At 34.0% G+C, this 24347-nt stretch overlaps 1 protein-coding gene across 5 annotated transcripts in view; it reads left to right on the forward strand.

Moving 5' to 3' along the window:
* POT1 (protection of telomeres 1) overlaps positions 1–24347 on the forward strand; it is a 114623-nt gene that overhangs the window by 43057 nt on the left and 47219 nt on the right. For 4 of the 5 annotated variants that reach the window (XM_033192042.1, XM_033192038.1, XM_033192040.1 and 1 more), the window contains one exon: positions 22944–23074. The exons of the other annotated variant lie outside the window; for it this stretch is intronic. In XM_033192042.1, the coding sequence (XP_033047933.1) occupies positions 22944–23074 (131 nt within the window). The remainder of the gene's footprint in view (positions 1–22943; positions 23075–24347) is intronic. 5 annotated transcript variants of the gene reach the window in all.

The following is a 24347-nucleotide window of genomic DNA, read 5'->3' on the forward strand; positions in this document are numbered from 1 at the left end:
CAAAACAGCCGTCTAACAGCGTGATGACAGATTCAAAATCTCATGTATTAGTACTAATCTTGAATTTAAACAGTCTGAATGCCCCCACTTAAAAGGCATTGAGGGGCAAGCTGGATAAAAACACATCGAACTGTCTCCTGCCCTCAGGAGACCCATCTCACATGTAACATCACCCACAGGTTCAGTGAAAAAGATTGGATAAATATGTACCATGCAACAGAAACAAACGAACAAAAAGGCAGGAGTCTCTTATGTCAGATATAACAGACTTTAAACCAGCAACAATTTAAGAGGGACAAAGATGGCCACTACAAAATGATAAAAGTGTTCAATTTAAGAAGATGTAGCTATCCTAATGTATATGCACCCAACATTGGATCACTCGGATTCATAAAACAAGTTCTTTACCTAAGAAAAGACATAGACAGCAACACAATGACAATGGGAGAGAGACTTCAGCACCCTACTGACAGTGTTAGATATCTAGGCAGAAAACTAACAAATTCTGGGAGTAAACTCGACACTAGATCATTTGGACCTAGTGGACATCTATAAAATACTCCACCCAACAACCACAGAATACACATTCTTTCTATCTGCACTTGGAATATATTATAAGATCAGCTGCATGCTTGGTTATGAAGTAAGTCTGGATAAATGATATTCAGAAAAGTCAATCATACCAAGCACACTCTTGGACATAGTGCAATAAAAGTAGAAATCAATATCAAGGAGAGCTCGCAAAACTACACAAAAACATGGGAATTTAAAAACTTAATTCTGCATAACTCAGGTGAACAATGAAATTAAGGCAGAAAACAGAAACTTTGAAATTAATTAAAATTAAGAAGAACTTGTTTTATGAATCTGAGTGCTTTCCGTATGCTCTAATAGTCCCATGTCTGTTGTTCCCATCTTTATGTCTATGAGTACTCAAGGTTTAGTTCCTACTTGTAAGTGAGCACATGAGTTATTTGGCTTTCTGTTTCTGTGTTAATTCTCCTAAGATAATAGCTTCCATCTGCACCCCTGCTGTTGCAAAGGACATGATTTTATTCCTTTTTATGACTGCGTGGTGTTAGATGGTGTGTATGTACATCATATTCTTTAACCCACCATTGATGGCGCCTGGGTTGATTCCATGTCTTTGCTATTGTCAATAGTGCTGTGATGAAATATGAATGTGGGTTTTTTTTGATAGAACAATTTATTTTCCTTTGAGTATATACCCAGTAATGAAATTACTGAGTCTAATGGTAGCTCTGTTTTAAGTTCTTTGAGAAATTTTCAAACTCCTAACAGTGTATCTAAGCATTTCCTTTGCTCCGTAGCCTCCCTCACCAGCATGTGTTATTTTTTCACTTTTTACAGCCATTCTGACTGATATGAGATGGTGTCTCGTTGTGGTTTCCTTTTGAATTTCTCTGATGATAGTGATGATAAACATTTTTTCATGTTTGTCTTCTTTTGAGAAGTGTCTGTTCATGTGCTTTGCCCACTCTTTAATGTTATTTGCCTTTTGCTTGTTGATTTAACACCCTTATAGATTCTGGATAGCAGACATTTGTCAGATGCACAGTTTCTAAATATTTTCTCACATTCTATAGGCTGTATAGTTACTCTGTTGATAGTATCTTTTGCATGCAGCTCATTAGTTTAGTTTGTTCTCATTTGTCAATTTTTGTTTTTGTTACAATTGCTTTTGGGGACGTAGCCAAAAATTATTTGCCAAGGCCAATATTGAGAAGGGTATTTCCTAGGTTTTCTTCTAGGATTTTTACAATTTTAGGTCGTATATTTAAATCCTTAATCCATCTTGAGTTAATGTTTGTATATGGTGAAAGGTAGGGCTCCAGTTTCATTCATCTGCACATGGCTAGTCGGTTGTCCCAGCACACTTTATTTAATAGGGAGTCCTTTTCCCACTGCGTTTGACAACTTTATTGAAGATCTGATGGTTGTTGTAGACCCCATGGGTAGACCCCATGATCAAAACATGTCCCACCGTGCCCCACCTCCAGCACTGGGGATTATAATTCAACATGAGATTTGGTCAGGAACAGATATCAAAACTGTATCAGTTTTTGGTGTATGGCTTTCTTTCTGAGTTTTCTATTCTGTTCCACCTGTCTATGTGTCTGTTTCTGTACCACCAGTACCAGGCTGTTTTGGTTATTGCAGCTTTCTAGTATAGTTTGAAGTCAGCTACTGTGATGCTTCCAGCTTTGTTCTTGTTGCTTCAGGTTGCTTTGGCTATTTGGGCTCTTTTTTGATTCCATATGAATTTCAGAATTTTTTTTTCTAGTTGTGTGAAGAATGACATTGGTAGTTTGATAGGAATAGTGTTCAATCTGTAAATTGTTTTGGGCAGTATTTTAACAATATTGATTCTTCTTATCCATGAGTATGAAATATTTTTTCCATTTGTTTGTGTCATCTGTAATTTCTTTCAGTAGTGTTTTGTAATTTCCATTGTAGACATCTTTCATCCCCATGCTTAGCTTTATTCCTAGGTATTTTATATATTTTGTGGCTATTGTTAATATAGTTGTATTCTTGATATGGCTGTCAACTTGGACATTATTGGTGTATAGAAATGTTACTTATTTTTGTACATTGACTTGGTAACCTGAAACTTTATTAAAGTTGTTTGTAAGTTCTGAGAGCCTTTGGGCAAAGACTGTGGGGTTTTCTAGCTATAGGATCATATCATCTGCAAAAAGATAGTTTGACTTCCTCTCTTCCTATTTGGATGCCATGTTTTTTTTCTTTCTCTTGCCTGATTGGTCTGGCTAGGAGTTCAATACTATGTTGAATAGGAGTAATGAAAGTAGGCATCCTTGTCTTGTTCTGTTCTCAAGAAGAATACTTCCAGCTTTTGGTTGTTCAGCGTAACGCTGCCTGTGGGTTTGTCATAGATGGTTCTTGCTATTGTATTTGTAAGTGTATTCCTCTGATGCTTAGTCTGTTGAGGATTTTTATCATGAAGGGATGTTGCATTTTCTAACTTCTTGATGAAGGCATTTAGTGCTATAAACTTTCCTGTTAATATGCTTTAGCTCCACCTCAAAGATTTCACTACACTTGTCAACCAAGTAGTGTATGCTGTACCAAATATACAGCCTTTTGTCCCTCACCCTCCTCCCAACTTTGCCCCCACACTGAGTCCCCAAAGTCCATCATACCTTTCTTATCTCTTTGTATCCTCATAGCATAGCTTTCACTTACAATTGAGGACATATGATATTTTGTTTTTCCAATCTTGAGTTACTTCACTTAGAATAATGTCTTCTGGCTCCATCCAAGTTGCTGCAAAAGATATTATTTTGTTCCTTTTTATGGCTGAGTAGTATCCCATGGTGTATATATACTACATTTTCTTTATCCACTCGTTGATTGATGGGCACTTAGGTTGGTTCCATGTTTTTGCAGTTGTGAACTGTGCTGCTATAAACATGCATGTGCATGTGTCTTCATATAATGACTTCTTTTCCTTTGAGTACATACCCAGTAGTAAGATTACTGGATTGAATGGTAGTTCTAGTTTTAGTTCTTTAAGGAGGCTCCATGCTGTTTTTTGTAGTGGTTTTACTACTTTACATTAAAAAATGTATGCACCTTGATGAAAAATACAGTGTTGCTAAAAAATGCTAAGGATAAGTTGAGCCTTCAGTGAGTTATCATCGTTTTGCTGGTGGAGATGATAGACTGATTGGTCAGGATGGTGTTTTCTAAAGACTGATGTGGCTGTAACAGTTTATTAAAATAAGACAGTACTGAAGTTTCTCATATCAATTGACTCTTCCTTTTATAAAAGATTTCCTTGTAACATGAGATGCTGTTTGATAGCATTTTATTCACAGTAGAACTTCTTTCAAAATTTCAGTCAGTTCTCTTCAACCCTGAGAGTTCTCTTCAACTAAGTTCATGGAATATTCTAAATCTTTTGTTGTCATTTCAAAAATATTCATAACATCTTTACCAGAAATAGATTACTTCTTAAGAAACTACTTTCTTCCCTCATCCATAAGAAGCAACTCTTCATCTGCTTAAGTTTTATTATGAGATTCCAGCAATTCAGTCACACTTTCAGGCTCCATTTCTCCTTCTAGTTTTCTTACTGTTTCCACCACATCTGCAGTGACTTAACTCCACCAAAGTCTTGAACCCATCAAAGTCATCTGTAAGGGTTGGAATTAACTTTTTCCAAACCCCTGTTGATGTTGGATTTTGACCTCACATGAATCATGAATGTTCTTGATGTCATCTAGAATAAATATTTTCCAGGTTTTTATTTTACTTTGCCCCAGTCCATCAGAAGGATCTCTTATCTATGGTGGGTATAGCCTTATGAAAGGTATTTCTTTTAAATAATGACACTTAAAAGTAAAAATTATTCCTTGATTTGTGGGCTGCATAATGGATATTGTATTAGCAGGCATGCAAATAACATTAATCTTGAACATCTCCATCAGAGCTCTTGTGTGACTAGGTGCACTGTCAATGAGCAGTCATATTTTGAAAATAATCTTTTTTGCTGAGCAGTACGTCTCAACATTGGGCTTAAAATATTCAGAAAGCCATGCTGTAAGCAATGCCATCCAGGCTTTGTTGTTTCATTAAAGAGCACAGGCAGAGTTGGTTTTGCCTAATTTTCAAAGGCCCTAGGATTTTGAGAATAAGTGAATATTAGCTTCAGCTAAAAGTCACCAACTGCATTAGACCCTCACAAGAGAGTGAACCTGTTTTTTGAAGCTTTGAAGGCGGGCACAATGACTTCTCTATAGCTGTGAAGGTCCTAGATGGTACCTTGTTCCAAGAGAAGACTGTTTTGTTTACATTGAAAATGTATTGGTTTGTGTAGCCACCTTCGTTGATGATCTTAGTTAGGTCTTCTGGATAACTTGCTCCAGCTTCTTCATCAGCACTTGCTACTTGCTGCTTCACCTTGTACTTTATGTTATGAAGATGTCTTCTTTTCTGAAATGCCATGAACCAATGTGATAGCTTCAGATATATCTTCTCTAGCCTCCCCACCTCTGTTGCCCTTTAAAAAACTGAAGAGAGTTAGGACCTCATTCTACTTTAGGCTCTGGCTTAAGGGAATGTTGTACTGGTTTGATCATCTATGCAGACGACTAAAATTTTCTCTGTATCAGCTATAAGGCTCTTTGACTTTCTTCTCATTCATGTGTTCACTAAAGTAACACCTTTAATTTCCTTCAGAAACCTTTTCTTTGTATTCACAACTTGGCTAACTGTTTGGGCACAAGAGTCCTAGCTTTCAGTGTATCTCAGCTTTGGATATATGCCTTCCTAAGCTTCATCATTTGTAACTTTTGATTTAAAATGAGAGACATGTGACACTCACTTGAACACTTATAGGCCATTATAGGGTTATCACATCATCTAATTTCAATATTGTTGTGTTTCAGAGAATAAGGAGGCCTCAGGAGAGGGAGAGAGGGGAATGACAGATTGATGGGGGAGTTAGAATACACATGTTTATTGGTTAAGTACACTGTATTATATGGGTGTGATTTGTGGTACCCCAAAACAATTACAGTAGTAATGCCAAAGATCACTGATCACAGTTCACCATAACAGATACAATGAAAATGGGAAAGTTTGAAGTATTGTGAGAATTACCAAAATGTAACATAGATGCACATACTGTTGCAAAAATGGTGACAATAGACTTGCTCAATGCAGAGTTGCCACAAACCTTTAATTTGTCAAATTGCAGTATTACAAAGTACAATAAAGTTAAATACAATTACATGAGGTATACCTTTATTAACCTGGCCATACTACTCAGTCATCTGAGATTCAATGTATTCCCTATCAAAATCCAAGTAGCATTTTTTATAGAAAAATAAAAATCAATCTTAAAATTCATATGGAAACACAGAGGACCCTGAATAGACAAAAGAATCCTGAGAAAGATCAAACTTGGAGGCTTCTCTCTTTCTGATTTCAAAGTATGTTAAAAAGTAACAGTATTGAGACAATATGGTACTGCCATGAAGCCAGACATACTGATAAATGGAATTGAATGGAGAGCCTAGAAAAAAGTCCACACATTTATTATGGTCAACTGATTTTGGACAAGCGTGCACGAATATATAATGGGGAAAGTACAGTCTCTTCACAAAATGAGGTTGGGGAAACTGTATATCCACATGCAAAGAATGAAATTGGATCCTTAGATCATACACAAAAAATCAACTCAACGTGGATTAAAGACTTAAGAGTATGACCTGAAACTGAATGTTCTAGAATAAGATATAGGGGAAAGGTTTCCTGGCATTGGCCCTGGCCATGATTTTATGTAAATATATACATATATATGAACTGATACATAGATGTGTATATATTTGGTTAGTTTTACAAGTAAAGTAAAAATATATAACCTATTAATTGCTTTATGATAATGTAAGGTTTTAACATGTAAATGAAAACATCAAAAGCCATGAATTTCAGTTTATCATGAGGTAGTAAAATGAACAGAAACACACACTTCACCTGTGTTTAATTTAGTTTTACTAAATTTAACATTGATTATTGTATTTCATCTATTCTAAAACACCATTATCTGTAAAAGGCTTTGTCATTTTATATATCATTAAGAAGGGAAAATGCTGCTAATTAAACTATGCTTAACTGTCAATATTAAGATATAGCCATATTTCAGAGATGGTAAATAGTGAAACATGGATGTTAATGAAATGTTGACTTTATCTGCTGCATGCCAGGAGTTGCATGTTGAAAACACAAAGATGTTCTCATTGACTTCATATTAGAAAACCATTTTTTTAATAAAGATACATATATACAGATTTTATTGTTGAGAAATAAACTAGGAATCTACTCTTTGGTCAGGTGAATGGGGGAAAATCTTTTTCTTGTGGTCAGCATGTTTTATTAATGTATAATATAAAAAAACTAGTCTGTGTGTAAATGAACGTGAAGACTATTAAATACAAAGATAAGTTTTAAATAGACCTCATAATAAGCCTGAAGACTGTAAAGAATATTTTGTGGAAAATCATTTTAATATCTGTTGTTTTAGAGGAAAGGGGAACATTAAAGGTGAAGTAGAGAAATTTGTGCTTAAATACATATTTCTCAAATATTCTCATTTCAGTTTATTCCCAAAGTCTTCGTTTCCCCACCCCATCATACTGTTCAACATAAACTCACATACTTTTCCCTTAGTAGTTTCCTCTCCCCACCAATTTTCTTCAAATCCTACGTGTGCTGCCCTTTCTGGGAGTTAGCCGTAAAGATGTAATCGCTATGATCCTCTTTGAATTTGAAGTTTTACCTGATTGAAGTAGTTTGGCCCACCAAACTTAGGAATAAACTACATTGTTGCTAATAATGTCTGTCTAACTTGATAGAAGATATAATTTAAAAAGTTTTTTTAACAAATTAATCTGCAAATACATCATTTTAAAAACAACTTAAAATATGATAATATAGACTAAAATGATAGCTGTCTTAAAACATTGATGACAACATTAATTTTCAGTTGTTATTACAAGAATCATGTATTGTCATGATGTTATTAAATCTTGCATATAAAATGAAAGCCATGGGGAACAAGAATATGTATTATATTTGCATATGTATCTTACATCTCTATCAGATATGTTTACTTCAATCACTACAGTCCCTTAGTAAAAAATTCATGGCCAGTAATGAGCCATCTGTTATTACAGAGATAATATGTTTGTTTCTTCTAAGATACTAAATTAAAATGAATGTCATCAGTTTTATCCGAACCTAGTCATTGAAGCTTTTAAATCAATCTTAAGACATAGCAAGATGTCTTGACTACTAGCCAGACAATAAAGTTTTAAAACTCTCTCTCTAATAACTTTAGTTACAGTTATGTTAGACAATAGCACTGATAATTGTGTTCAATAAAGGATCACCTTCATTAGTATTACCACAGAGAAGTACGAGAATAGATGTATAGGAACAGTCCACAGCTGTGCCTTTTAAGATATTACCTAAAGCAGTATTTTTTCACAAATACAGGGCTACAATCTAACTAACATCCAGATGTACATAACTAGTTATGTGGTGGAAAATTACCTTTATGCAATTCAAATTTAGGTAGATGGAAAAAATGTATTCTGTTATATATCATTAGCTAGAATTTTTCATTAAAATTCATCTTATAAATGTTAAATTCAGTGCGATAGAAGCAATTAGCAATTTGGCATCTTTACTCCTTGACAGAAATTTTTCTTGAAAACTTTGCTCTTATCCTGAATAAAGATTACATATGACTTGTAGCATGCTGTCTTATTTCTGGTAGAAATCTTATTCTGGTAGAAATGCTTCTATTCCTAAGCTTTATATTCACTCTTGGAGTAAAGTTTTTGTTTTTACATAGAGTTTTATCAGTCCTGTTGTTAAAAGAACATATAATGTTATAGATACTAACATTCCTATTCAGTTTTGATAAGATTAATGATGAAAACTGAGAAAGAATTCCTCAAGTATTACATAATCAACATATATTGAAATGTCCTTTTATCATCAAAATTTATTTTATATTATTTTATTTTTTAAGACAGGGGTCTTGCTCTGTTGACTAGGCTGCAGTGCACTGCCAAGATCATAGCTCACCTCAGTCTCAACTCCTGGGCTCAAGCAATCCTCCCACTTCAGCCTCCCTAGTAGCTGGAACTAGCAGCATATGCCACCGTGCCCAACTAATTAAAAAACTTTTTTTTTTTTTGTAGAGATGGAGGTCTCGCATTGTTGTCCAGGCTGGCCTAAAATTCCTGGCCTCAAGCAATCTTTCTGCCTCAGCCTCCCAAAGTGCTGGGATTACAGGTGTGAGATGCCACACCAAGCCCAAAATTGATTTTGATAATGACTCATCAGTGATACATAATATGCTTCTTTCATATAGGAAAACAAAGTCACTGCCTTCTTTAAGACTAGAGATTGTATAGCAATAATTTTCTCTAAAAGCCTTACATATTCTTTTGCTTTGGGAGCTAGCTAGATCATATTAGGTACGCAGTTTTTGCCATGGACACATACCATTAATCATATTTTCTTAGATAACACATGTAAGGGAATTTAATTTTAGCTGTATTTCAGATTTTTAGAAATAGCTAACTATTTTTAAACTTGAGACACATTTACTCCGTTTTTATTATCTACTCTTACAAAATAAAATAAATTTATTCAGACCATAAAACATTTCCAGGCTTGTTAATAGTATATGGCTCATCCTTGCTTGATCAATATACCATAATTCCTACTCACAGTGTGAGCAAATAGGAAAAATAGAAGGAAACTTGTTTGTGCTTAATTTCCTAATATTTGAATTTAGAGGAAGGGAGAGACAAAATATTTATTGTTCGCCTCTCCTCCTTTTTGTTCTTTCCTCAAATTTTGAGTCCCTTCTTTCTTTTATTCGCTAGAGATCTCTCAGCCTTTTTGTGCCACATAATGCAGTACATCACCTGTGGGCTCACTACCTTACCTCAGGAATAGTCTGTGTTCCAAAATTATTTATTGTTTTTCTTACCCTACCTCCCATTAAAACTCATTTTAGAAAAGTAGTTTGATTAGCAGTCTTGGATGTTACAGTGTTTCTAGAAGCAGATCTTTCTCTCTTCCTGTTCACTGTCTTACAAGGACACCTTCTGTTTTAGCTACTTACTGAGCAGTATAATCAAATTTCTCAGGGTAGCATCCAAAACATTGGATTCTGAGAGCCTCTGTCAGTTTTGCTTGCTTTTAGTTTTCGGGATAGGATGCTAGGATATAGAGCCCTAACATTTTTTTCTTTTCCTATTCTATAAAAACATCCCAGCTAACTCTAGAATGCTGTTTTTTGTTATGTAATATTGATTATTTTCACATCTGAGAAGGACATGTCATTTACACGTAGTGTCATGTAGCATAATTGTTTTAATATTTTGGTTTTGTATTAGCAATATTGGTTGCATATTAAATGAATATATATTTTGCCTTTTAATTTTTTAAAGTATAACAGTGTACTTCCACATATCTGGAACTGATATAGTTGAAAATATCAACTATGTATTATTGATATACATATTGATGTTAATGTATTAATTACTTAGTAATTAGTGACTCATTGTTACTTCAGAAGACCCAGGAGCCTTCTGATTTATCAAAGAGAGATTAAAGAATCTAGTATGATGTAAAATTATATGTGATAATTATTTAATATATTTTTAAATTGTTTTAAATAGAAAATGCACCTTTGGCGTTTTAAAACAAAAAAGCCTTTTGCAGTCATACACGTGTGATGAAAAGTTACAGAACCTATCCTAGAAAAATATACAACCCATACACGTATACAGACTTATGCATATATCTATGGTTCATGCTTCTCCCACTTTGAACTCCATGTTGTGAGCTCATGACCTGTGATATGTTCATATTCACTTACCTGAATATTTAAATAATATTAAAACCATAAGGTTGTCCTCTTCATTTAATGTATGGCACATAAAATAAATAAATATGTAGTTTTATATTTTGGTTCACTCATTTGTTTGTTCAACAAACTGATTATTTATTTTCTATATGCCAGATAATATGACATGGGAAATTCAAACTTGTATATGTCATTGTTTCTGACAAGGGATTAAATTTTGTGAAGACAGATTAATGAATAATAATTACAATATAATTATAACTATTATATAAACTTTTTTTCAGTCTTTCCCCAATTGGTAAAACTCTACTTTTCCATTTTTTGGCTATGTAAGATAGATTCTTCATTTGTGAAGGATACCGTGCTTTTTGAATATATATTTTCAAATTGAATGATGATTTATCTATTATAATGAATGGAGTTGGTGGATCAGACAGACAATGAGTTTTCCATTTCTCAGGAGCCAAAAAAAAAGTATTATGGTATGTCTAGGTGAGTGAGGGGAGACTCTTCCCAGGTGCTTAACTGCCTTTCAGAAATGGACTTATTCAGGTCATGGTGGGTCATTACTTACCTCTTCAAAGATTTTGGTAGTTGAGACAAGCCTCTCCTCTTCAGCTAACTCATACTATTTTCCAGCTGTTCTATCAATTTTCATCTAAAGAATGGAGATAGAGAAAAGACACTTTCCTCTCCCTATCTTTGTATTTATTTTTTTGCTCTTTCTCATTTGCAGGAATGACTTTTTTGATGAAGCTTCAGGCTTCCATCTGACTTTTATGAGACTACCACTAGCCTTTTGTCTTTCATGACTTTTCCTCTAATTATTAGCATACTAATTTAGAGAATTATCCCTGTCTTCATTAGTTTACAATTTGAATTGTTTTAACGAATCATAAAATTTAGTACTTTTTTTAATTCTTAAAACTTGTTGTATAGTCTTTTATTCATTCAGTTAAAAGACTTTCTCCCTAGTCTTATGTATAGTGTAAAACATAGAAGTAAAACTCCACCAGAATAACGTTTATGAATGCTTGCAATGTCTAACATCTATCTAATCTGTGTCACTGTATATATCATAATATTTATTATATCATAACATATATTCTTTCTTCTTTCTTTCGTCTTCCATGCTGTCATGCTCTTGCAATAGAATCAAAGCACAAGGGGAAATTATGTAAGCTCACACCAGAGAAATAAAGAGAGCGCTCTTATTTTTGTATTGTACAGTAAGTTTCCTTGTAAAAGAAGTAAGATGACAGCACATAATGTAGCTCAATTCAGTGATTTGCCTTCATAGGTATTACTTGAATGTTTTAATGATATCCTTTTCTACCAGTGGAATAGTGTTGCTTAAATACTGATTGGTTTAAAAACAGCAGTGTTTTAGTAGATAAAAAGGAGATGAAGCAACTTTCATGGAGGAACTTTTTGTGGATTGTATAATTTATGCATGCATGCTTCTTTGATTAAAAACCTTGTTTCGATGAACTACCAGCTCTCCCTTATAATTAAACTGCAAGGCAATTTACACTTAATCATACTGAGTAAATTAGGTGAATTAGTCAAGATTGCAAAATAGAGAACTTAATTTATGATTTGTTATCTTTTCCAGATTTATATCAAGCTATGTGAAGTATTACCAAAGTGTTAAACTAGTTAAATACTTTGTCCACAGTTTAAATATGAAGTATTACTAAAGCATTAAAGTCAATACTTTATCAATGGTTTAAAGATACACATTATAGGGACTGTGTACTGTTTATTTAAAGTACGAATGCTGATTTATTAAAGGATTTTCTACTCTTTCCCCTCTCTCTGGTAATGTTGACTAACAAGAAGATAGACTTTTAAATTACCTTTAGCTTTGTACCTTCATTTGGGAAAGACTGAAAAATAAGGCATGGGGAAAATATTTGTATTACTTTGTGAAGTCATTATTGAAGGACATTTTTGTATGTGTTTGGTAAAATACTTCACTTCCTTGGAGCAGTTAGATAAGACATATTTTAGCAGTGTGCATTGTTACTATTTGTTAAAACAAGTAGTGTGGTTCCCTTCATGCCGTGAATCTAATGCTAATTGAGGGAACCTGAAAGCTATTTAACATTTCTTTTAGCTTGCTGTTTTTTTTCTTATTGTTCTTGAGAGATTATTGAATGGATTTTTTAAATACCACTTGTTTCCTTAACCTGAATTTTGTTTCCTTTTACAAATATGTACATATTTAAATTAAACATAAAGTACAATCATGTGCCACATAACATTTTGATCAACAGTGGACTGCATATATGACAGCAGTCTCATAAGATTCTAATGGAGCATATATAGAAACCTGATACATGGCACTGGATATTGGCATAACAGATCAGTTAGGGGAAATGATGGATGTTTAGTAGCGATGCTGGGACATTGTGTTTTTTCATATGAAAAAATTATATAAATTTAAAGATAAACATCATCTGGGCTTGTGTAAGTACACTCTGTGATCACACAACAATGAAATCGCCTAACTACACATCTCTCAGAACATATCCCCATTATTAAGCAATACATGACTGTATATTGAAACAGTATTTTATTTTGCAACTGCTCATTATTTTATAGATAACCTTAGGAGATTCTAAGATCATGCTAACATGTAGTTATGTCATTCCAGAGAGCTTGCATTGTAGCAAGTAGATGATATTTTGAAAGTATTGCTACTGTAAGTGTATCTGAGCCTACAATTCAGTAATTTAATAGAATTGTGTGTATGTGTAGCTAAGGCTGCTGCTCTTTTGGACTCAGTCAAGGTCCTCTGTAAAATTGTTTAGGTTTTTGCAGTACTTTTATTTGAGAAAGGAGAGTCTTTTTCTAACTTGCACAAAGATTCTGCAAAAGCAAGAGGTGGCCTTGTGAAGATCTCGATAGTGAGTCTGCAATAATGTTTATCAAAGTGTTACGTAGAGTCTTTTGCAGTCTGTTAGGTGGTCTTTTGGAAGGTTGACATTTTCATAGAAAAATCAAAATGTGAAACAATTTTCAGTATTTTAAAATTTAGATTAAACCTAAATTTTTACAAAAATCTCAATAGTTTTTTGTAGTTATTACATTCTTCAGTATTACGTAAATGTTACAGGAACTGAGCTTGGTCAGTTCATTTTTGCTAACATTAAACTATGTAAATTAAACATTAAGTTTAACGTTAACATTAAATTAAACTATTTACTATTTTTTATGCCTAGTTAAATTCAGTTTTTTCTTGTATTGGTTTTGTATTCACAATTTACAAAAGTAGATCAATTTGGAGCATTAAGTGAGAGGAGTAATACAGAATTACTGCAGCTTAAAATCCGAATTGGATTTTGTCAGACTAGTGATCTCTTTGCCTTTGTATTTGTCATGAAATTTTAAGAAACTTCAAACATTCAGAGTATTTGTGTTTTATGCAAAGTACATTGTGTTTTTTTTTGTTTTTTTTGTTTGTTTTTTTAAATTGGCAAACCAATCATTTGTTTCACTGTGAAATTGCTTGTGTCACATTTGTGGGGAAAAGGGGGATCAAAACTATACAGGCATTATTCACAGTTATAGCGGAAACAGGTTCAAGTGACAGTATTGGGAATATACTTATGAATCCAGATGTAAAGTTAATAGCCAGTATAGTGCTTGGGGAAACACTATAAGCTATTACCAAAAAATCCTCTGTGAGAGGGTGTTAGTTGAATGTCATATAACATAAATGATGTGCTGTGTGGAGGAACAGTTGTTGTATTGTGAACTGTGGGATTTGTATTTAGATGAAACCTTTAATGTACATAGTAGGAATTAACTTTTACATAGGTGAAGTACAAATATAGGAGAGAAGTGATAGTGATTTTTTTCTCGTTATCACTAAAATCCTATATTGCTAAAGAATGAATTTTCCCTCTCAGAAAACACTACATTATCCCAGTTTCTTTACTTTTTAATCTTGCTGTTCAACAGAAAAATATCCCATTGCATTCTTCTTTTTCAAGTATGTCTTAAATAACAGTAGCCCCTACTCGTCCATTTTAGAGTCAACATGTCATTTGCCATTAACAAAAACCAAAACAAACAAAAACTAAAGAAAACCAAGCTAAGAGGATATCTACACAAATTTCATTGAATGTATTAATGCCAGTTACTCCACAAACTGGCCTATTATTATTTTTCCCTCGTTTCCAAACCGGCAGATTTTCTTCATGATTCTCTATACTAGCAGGTGGATTTTTTTCCCGTAGCTTCCATTTTTTAAGATAAATGATTTATGCTGATAGCTCACTTTCAGCTTCTACGTTGCAATAGACCAAGATGTAGTTTCCTTTTTCAGACTTGGTGTATAATTTCCAAAACTCTAGATTTCTAGTAAGAGCCCTTTCAGATGTGTTTTAGCTTTTGAATTTGCCTCCCACCTTGGTTTACCTCCTGGATTATTTGTTTTTATCTTGGGATTAAGTTTTGATTTGAGAAATAATTTTTTAAAAGTGTTACCATGTGGTTGTAATTTAACAAACAATGAATATTTTCAGAAGAAGAGTTTAGGTTATATAAATGTTTTATACTATGGAAAATATCATTCCTTTTAAATTTTTATTCATTTTTTTCTTATTGATTTTCTTTAACTTTAAATAATGTATTTGTCTTTCATTTCTTATTCGTCAACTTTATTCAGTGTTGTTGTTTACTTTGTTCTCTAGTCTTCTGTCAGGTATACCTTTACTTACCTTTTGTCATAATTATGAGCATTTATATTCTCTTCTGTACCATACATATTTCTTCCATTCTTTGGCTATCTCTATGCTACATTTTAGTTTTCTTCATATTTGGATGAGATATTCCTGTATAGTCTTTTATATTTTGTGGGATTTCTAATGCCTTTTCTTTTTTGTTGCTATTGTTATTAATGATAAAACTGCGCCTTCACTATGCCCTCAAGTTTATGTAAATACGTAGTTGTCTATGGGATTATTTATTGTTTTAATTTAAATTTTTATTTTAAATTGGCAAACATATATTGTGGGGGACAATGTGATGTTTAGATATGTGTATATATTGTGGAATGATTACATAAAGCTAATTAACATATCCATTACATCACATGCTTATTTTTTGTGGTGAGAACATTTAAAGTCTCTCAGCAAATTTGAAATATGCAATACATTATTATTAACCATGGTCACCGTACTGTGCAAATCTTGAAAATTTATTCCTCCTGTTGAACTGAAAGTTTGTATATCCTTTGGTGAGCATTTCTCCCCGCCCCTTTTTTTGAGACAGAGTTGCTCTGTCACCCAGGCTGGAGTGCAGTGGCATGATCTCAGCTTACTGCAATCTCTGCCTCCTGTGTTCAAGTGATTCTCGTGCCTCAGCCTGCTAAATAGCTGGGGTTACAGACAGGCACCACCACACCTGGTTAATTTTTTGTATTTTTAGTAGAGACGCGGTTTCACCATATTGGCCAGGCTAGTCTCGAACTCCTGGCCTCAAGTGATCCACCCACCTTGTCCTCTCAAAGTGCTGGGATTACAGGCATGAGCCACCATGCCAGGCCAGCATCTCCCCCCATTTCTCACCACCCTCACTCCCTGGCATTGATAATCACTTTCTACTTCTGTAAGTTTGACTATTTTAGATTCCATGTGTCAAATCATGTGGAAAAAAGAAGGAAATCCTGTCACTTGAAGCAACATGAAGGAATCTGGAGAACATTATGAAGCGGAGTCTCGCTCTGTCGCCCGGACTGGAGTGCAGTGGCCGGATCTCAGCTCACGGCAAGCTCCGCCTCCCGGGTTTACGCCATTCTCCTGCCTCAGCCTCCCGAGTAGCTGGGACTACAGGCGCCCGCCACCTCGCCCGGCTAGTTTTTGTATTTTTAGTAGAGACGGGGTTTCACCATGTTAGCCAGGATGGTCTCGATCTCCTGACCTCGTGATCCGCCCGTCTCGGCCTCCCAAAGTGCTGGGATTACAGGCTTGAGCCACCGCGCCCGGCCTCTTTTTTTTTTTTTTAATGAACCTCTCCTTTCTTATCAGCTCCCTTCCGCTCCAATCTAGAGTAGTAGTTTACTAGGCCTACTCTCTAACTATCAATCTGGGAGATCCATTACTATTGTCTGTACTCTGCATTTTCCTATTTTATGTTTTTTCCCATTGTATTGCTGGAGAATTACCTAAGAAAGATACTGTGGAGGTAAAATATTTGATTGGCCAAAATCTGGAAGTGTTCTTCATCTGTCTTTATGCTTGATTGATGGTTTTGTCAGGTTTTATAAAGTTGAAGTATCAAAATTTTTCCTTAGACTTTGAAGACATTGATTTGTTGTCTTTTTAGTAACCCCAGTCGTGTTGATAGAAAAGTCTGATGTTAATCTGCTTCTCAGTCTTACATTGGTGACTTGTTTTATTCTCTACAGAAGTTTTTAGAATTTTAAAAAATATTTGGTGTTCCCTAATTTCACAATTATGTGACTTGGTGTGATCATTTATCCTGTTTGCCTTCAGTTGTCCCTTTTAATTGGAAGATTCCATCATTCACTTCTAGTAAATGTTCTTCCTCTAGAGCACTTTACTTTTGGGGCTTCTCTTGGTCAGATATTGTACTGCTAAAGTTGATTTTATGGAATAAGATTGTCAGCTGTTCTTTGGTTCTGACTTTTTTGCCTGGGGTACAGAATTTAACAGAAACAAAGTCTATGTAGAGTAGAACAGTTAATAGAATATTTTTGTATGGCTTTTCTTTTGCTCCTGAATTTTTTACAGAGTATGTATTTGCTGTAGAATGTTCCACAAAAGTGTACAAGTGCTGGAGTTGAGAACGATAGCCCATTCTTGCCACATGAATTTCCTTTAATGTATATGTTCCAGAAAAATTTACAGGAACAGTCTGTATATTTAAGTAATGGTACATATGTTCAGTGCCCCTGAGTTTTGAACTAAATTGCGTAAGTGAGGATATAACCTCATTGTGAGGAAGCAGGCTGCTGTACCATATCCAGATACCACCATAAAGAGGATCTCTTTCTCAGAAAGCAGAGTTCAGAAAGCTGAATTCTTTGAGTTTTCTCTCTCATTTTTTTCTCCATTTTCTGTCCTTTTGTCATTCTTTTTCCTTTTGCTTTAAGTTCTAAGAGATATCATCAGTTTTTTGACACCTAAACATAATAGGAAAAACAATCATTATCTTTTACTATATGGGTCCAATACCTTTTAAAGTTTTTGAATTTTTAAGTCATTTTTCAAATATTATACAGCAGTGAGAATAAGGAGATAATAAAGTCATTAAAAATTATAAAAAGTATATAAACATAGCAAAGTCATTTTTATTTCATAATCCCATATTTTCCTAGTTTTAAAGATACACAAATGGTTCTAGCTTATTACTGCTTTTGGTTTTTCTTCTTGCACTTGCATCATCAAAATACTTTTGAAAACTTTGTTGACTCAAAAATTTTTTTGGAGAGAGCAGCTGTTTTTGCTCCATAATTACAAAACAGTTTCTATTTTAGATTTCTAAACATCAATTCAGATGATTAAAGATGGGTCTTTCATTTTGAGCTCACCTATTCTTTCCACTACCTTTATGTATACACTTGCCTTCTACATATACATTTACATGCCATTTTATGTAAATTTTGATATGCAAATATCATTTAAGATGAAAGAATGCCATCACAAGTCATTTTAGCAAAATGGAATGGTCCTTAGTCATGTCCCAGAATATCGTATGGTGAAATCATTTTTGTTGTATGACTTACTGGATAAGAATACCATATTTCCTCTCTGTTTTTAGAAATATTTTGTGTGTTCTCCCTATTTTTAGAAACGTATTTTCGTGCATCAATTTTTGAGCTTGAGAAACTTTAAATAGGATATCATCTGGAGATAAATAGCCTGAGATTTTACTTATGTGATCAGTTTTATCATCATTGGCTAACGCGCTGCTGTTTTTGCATTTAGCTTCTGATTCGTCTAATAATGGTTAAATGACTTCCTCCATCAATGTTCTTCTCACTGACCGTGGGCACAAATTTTAAAATTCTGAATTTTCAACTATGTTTAAATAAAGCTAAAGAAGAAACTCAAAAGATGGTGTCTCTAAACTTCTTTTATATCTTGAGTATGAAAACTGATGATATAATAGTGATTATTTGATTCTTGTATCATCCTTTAGACAATTGCCTCATTTCACATTTTAAAAATTAGTCTTTTTAAGCGTGCATAGAAATAATTAATGCATAGTGATGAAATATGTACTCAGATAATGAATGTCAATATATTTCAAGATATAGGAAAAAAGATTCCATAATGTATCTCAGATGTATAAAAGGGTACAATAGAGTCATATGGTATTTGCAAGTAAGAATGTGTTCTGTGTTTCGAAAAATAAATAAAATTTATCTTTGGTCATTGGAAGACTGCTAACAAAGAAAAAATGGCATGAAGTGTCGCTCCTTACTAATAGTAAGAAATAGTGACAAAGGAAACTTAAAACCTAAAATTGGAGGCAGTGGGTCCTCAAGGGATGAGAATATAATATATTTTCACTCTTTTTGAAAATGCTTATTAAAGTTTTTTCATTTTTAGAGTTTTTTTTTTTTTTGTTCCAGGTTATTTCACCCTTCTCACAAATTCAGGTTTCTCTTTTTCTACCCTCCTTTCTTTCTCGTCTCTCTTTCCCTTCCCATTCCTCTCTCTCTTTCCTCCCTTCTTTCTCCCCTTTGCTTGCTCTCTCCTTTTTCTCCCTCCCCCTCACTCCCTTCTCTCCTTTTTCTTCTTAACCCCATTTTCTTTCTGTCTCCCTTTTGTGTGTGTGTGTGTGAGACAGATCTCACTCTGTCATCCAGGCTGGAGTGCAGTGTCATGATCTCGACTCACTGCAACCTCCACTTCCCAGGAGAGCACCACCACCACCCAGCTAACTTTTGTAATTTTTAGTAGAGGTGAGGTTTTACCATGTTGGCCAGGCTGGTCTTGAACTCCTGACCTCAAATGATCTACCCACCTTGGCCTCCCAAAGTGCTAGGATTACAGTGTCTTTCATTTTTATTCTAGTGTCTGGTAATTTTCTGCTGTATTTTTGTATTTAAGAATGTAGGTATAGTTTATTTTAAGTTTCATATACCTTTCTCATTTGCTTTGTTTGTAAGTAGTTCATTTCTCTAATACTCACTCTCCTTGAGTGGGAAACTTGATAGTGACTAATAGTACTTGTTAGGGCATGTTGATTGAAATTTTCAGCCTAGGATGGGTAGAATGAGAACTGCCAACCAAGCTGTAGGTTCCCTAATGTGATGGTGTAAACTGGAATTTATTCTAGTTGTTAGCACCAACATGAGAAGAAATGAGTTACAGTTAATGAGTTAATGAATACAGCTTCCTTGGAAAAGGAAGTTAATGAGTACAGCTTCCTTGGAAAAGAACCTGTGTTCCTAGAATTTTTCAAAATGGAAAAGTTGTTAAATATAAAGATGCTGCCTGAAGTCATTTTCAGGGAAACGGAGAATAAGGATGGTTAGTCATTGAATTGAAACACTTGTTCTGTGTGTAAACTTCTAATTGATCCCCTGATTTCATCTCTACTTTTTACTCTCACGCTTAATCCCAGTGGCTCCCATCTTTACTGTAGCCACCTTGTAGTATCTTCTGGATTTTGGCCTCTTCTGTTTATTTTATCTCTTAACCACTTACTTTCCATTTTCCTGAAATACATTGTTTTTTTCCACTCTCCTTTCCTTCACTGTTTTGTGGTTTGTTCCTTTCAATCTCTGTACCTTCATTACTAGGGGACTAGGAAGGACAGAAAGTCAATGCAGTTTCTGAATCATGTGTATAGGCAGCATCAAATTCTATCAAACATTTGATGGAGAACTAACACCAATTCTTCTCAGCCTCTCCCAAAAATGGAAGAGAAGGAAATATTTTCCAAACTCATTTCACGAGGCCAGCGTTACTCTGATACTGAAGACACAAAGACACAATAAAAACTAACAGCAAAAAAACTGCAGGCCAATATAGATGCAAAAATCCTCAACAGAATACTAGCAAACCAAATTCAACAGCACATTAAAGAGACTATTTGCCATGATCAAGTAGGATTTATTCCAGGTATGCAAGGGTGGTTCCACACACGCAAATCAAAATGTTTATTGGCAGAATGGAGCACAAAAACTATGTGATCATTTTAATAAATGCAGAAAAAGTTGAAATCTTTTCCTCTAAGATCTGTAACAAGACAAAGATGCCCACTCTTGCCACTTCTGTTCAATGTAGTGCTATGAACCTACTAGAAGAAAACATAGGGGAAAAGCTCCATGAGATTGAGCTCACCAAAAATTCTTTGGAAAGGGCCTCCCAAGCTCAGGCAGTGAAAGCAAGAATAGACAAATGGGATTGTATCAAGCTTAAAAACTTTCTGCACAACCAACATTAACAGAGTAAAGAATGGGAGAAAATATTTGCAAACTGTGTATCTGATAATGAGTTAATATCTAAAGTATATGAGGAACTCAACTAGATGATTAGAAAACAACCCAATTTAAACATGGGCAAAGGACCTGAATAGACATTTCTTTAAAAATAACATACAAATGGCAGACAAGTATGCGAAAAGATGTTCAACGTCACTAGTCATTAAAGTAAAACCACAGCAAGATATCACTTCTCACCTATTAGGATAGCTGTTATCAAAAAGAAGACTAGTATCGCAAGGGTGTGAAGAAAAGATAACCTTTGCACATTGTAGGTGGCAATGTAAATTAGCACAGGTATTGTGGAAAACATATAAATATTCTTCCAAAAATTAGAACTGCCATATGATCCCACAATCTCACTACTGGGTACAGTACTTTTCCTTTGTCCAAAGGGGATATGCTCCAAGACCCCTAGCAGCTGCCCAGAACCATGGATGGTACTGAACTCTGTATACACTTTTTTTCCTAAATATACATACCTATAATAAAGTTTAACTAAGCACTTACCACTTTGTCTTAGCACTTTGGGGCCATTATTAAGTAAAATAAGGGTTGCATGATCACAAGCACTGTGATACCTCAGCAGTTGATATGATAGCAAAGACAGCTACTAAGTGACTAACAGGCAGGGAGCATGGACAGTGTGGATACCCTGCATGAAGGGATGATTCATGTTGTTTATTTCTGGAATTTTCCATTAAATATTTGTAGATCATGGTTGACTGCAGGTAACTGAAACTGTGGAAGGTGACACTCCAGATAGGGAGCACTACTATGTATATCAAAAGGAAATAATCAGTATGTTGAAGAGACATCCGCACGCCCATGTTTATTGCAGGCTTATTCACATTAGGCATAGAATAAACCTAAGCGTCCATTAATGGATGAATAAAGAAAATGTGGTCTATATACACAGTGGAATACTATTTAGACATAAGAAGGAAATTCATTTACAACAACATGGATGAACCTGGAGGACATTCTTAAGTAAAATAAGCCAGGCACAGAATCTTAAAAATTGATCTCATAGAAGTAGAGAGTAGAATGGTTGTAGCCAGGGACCTGTGTGACTATGGGAAGGTTTTGGGGAGATGTTGGTCAAAGGATACAATATTTTGGTTAGCAAGAATAAGTTCAGGGGTTCTATTGTATAACATAATGACTGTAGTGAAAAATATATTGTATTCTTGAAAAATGCTAGGAAAATGGATGTAAAGTGTTCTCACTGCAAAAATAACTATGTGAGGTAATATGTGTATTTTCATTAGCTAGATTTGATGATTTCACAGTGTATGTGTACTTCAAAACCATGTATAGCACACCATAAATACATACAATCTTTTATGTGTTAATTAAAAAAAAAAAATTAAAGGCAGTTTTTACTACCACCAGTGTTTGAAGTTACCATTTTACAGCAACCCGAATATTAAATTTTTCTGCCAGTTTAAATTTTATAAAATACCTCTCTTTTGTTATAATGTATAATTTTTTATAGGTGACTAGCAAGAATTGCCATTTTCTCTTTTGAATTTTTTGTTATGATGTAGTTTTCTATGAATTGTTTATTCATTTGTATGACATATATACTGTATCATCCTGATTTTTATAAGTTCTTTATGCAGTATGGGTACAACCCTTCATATCTGCTATAAATATCTTAGCCTTTGTTTTCATTCTAAATTTAGTTATGTTTATTTTATAAATTGCTTTTTTCTTATTTGATTATGTTTATGTTTCATGATTTGTAAACCTTGAAGCAATAAAAAAGGTTATTTTCTCTCCAATTTATACTGAATGAAATTTTTATTTTTGTTTTACTAAACCTTCTAAAGGTAGTATTTATAGAACACTTCTGCAAAATAATTTTGCAGTGTGTATTGAAAGCTAAGAAAATGTCTGTTTTTTTAACTCTTAGAAGGCTTAATCAAAAGGAAGAATAAAGTTTGGTGTTTTGAAGTAAGCATATTCTTATTTTATCAAATGCTTTAAAATATTGAAAGTCAGGTAAAATATTTTTGTGTTTTCCAGATTATTGCTCAGTTGTAACAATTGTGGACCAGACAAATGTAAAATTAACTTGCCTGCTCTTTAGTGGAAACTATGAAGCCCTTCCAATAATTTATAAAAATGGAGATATTGTTCGCTTTCACAGGCTAAAGGTATAATTCATACTGTCTAGAACTTTATTTGAAGAGAACTGTATTTTGTTCACTGAAACTAGTTAGCACTAATTATGTGGTTGCTTTGTTAGAACATGACAGCAAGCTTTTCACGAGATAAGAAGTAGTGTAAATATTATCAGACTTCAAATAATTTACAGTAAGAAACATCTTCATTTGAACAAACCACTTGCCTTCGTTTCCCAGAAATGTATTACATGCCCTGATTAAGACTAGTTCCATTCTGTCTTCTATTTCTAAATATAGACTAATGCTGTAGAAGTTTTATCTGTAGAGTTTGATAAAGAACATTTGTGTTTTAATGTTTTAAAAAACAGCTTTAGGTCAACAAGAAAAAATGTATACAAAGATTAGGAGATTATATTATTCTTTCCCGTTTCTTGTATTAATTCAAGTTCAATGAAAACATTGAGATACTAAGTATACAATCAAATTAAGTTGGTTTTCATTTATAAGAAATAAGATATGAACAGGTACTTTTAAAAGTATGCCTGTAGTTAAATAACTAAATGTAAGAAAGCCTTTAATATAAGGGTAGAGTTATTAAATAACACAATTTTTAAGAAATAAAAATGTTAGAACTTACAAATGCAAAGGATTATTGTTTTCTCAAAATTATTTTCCTTATTGCTATAATATTTATTTAATTGAGCTTTTTTGTTCAATGCACTTTTGGAATTTTTCTTTAGAAATTACTGCATGATGCTTTGGACAGCTTTTAAATACTTTGTATATTTTCAGTCCCTTGGATTTTAAATATTTCAGTTTCTTCATGTTTTCCTTTGTTACATGGGTTTCCAGGTAATCTCTTCATCATCTTGGTTGTCTTTTTCTTCTAAGGCTTCAGTTTAATTCTGTCCTTCATGGTCAGTCTGATGCTCATAAATGAGGACAGCGTTCAGCTGTGTTCTACTCTTAGGTACTTCTTATGACCTATTAATGCTGTTTCCTTGAGAATAGGAGGATAATAGAGAATATTTGTGTAAAGATAAAAAGAAATAGAACTATTATCATCGCTGGGCGTGGTGGCTCACGCCTGTAATCCCAGCACTTTAGGAGATTGACACTGGCGGATCACCTGAGGTCAGGAGTTCGAGACCATCCTGACCAACATGGAGAAACCCTGTGTAATACAAAATTAGCCGGGCGTGGTGCTACATGCTTCTAATCCCAGCTATTCAGGAGGCTGAGGCAGGAGAATCACTTGAACCCGAAGGGCGGGGGTTGTGGCAAGTCAAGATTGTGCTATTGC

Source organism: Trachypithecus francoisi, unplaced genomic scaffold, assembly GCF_009764315.1.
Source record: "Trachypithecus francoisi isolate TF-2019V2 unplaced genomic scaffold, Tfra_2.0 Lachesis_group4, whole genome shotgun sequence".
Lineage (NCBI taxonomy): Eukaryota > Metazoa > Chordata > Mammalia > Primates > Cercopithecidae > Trachypithecus > Trachypithecus francoisi.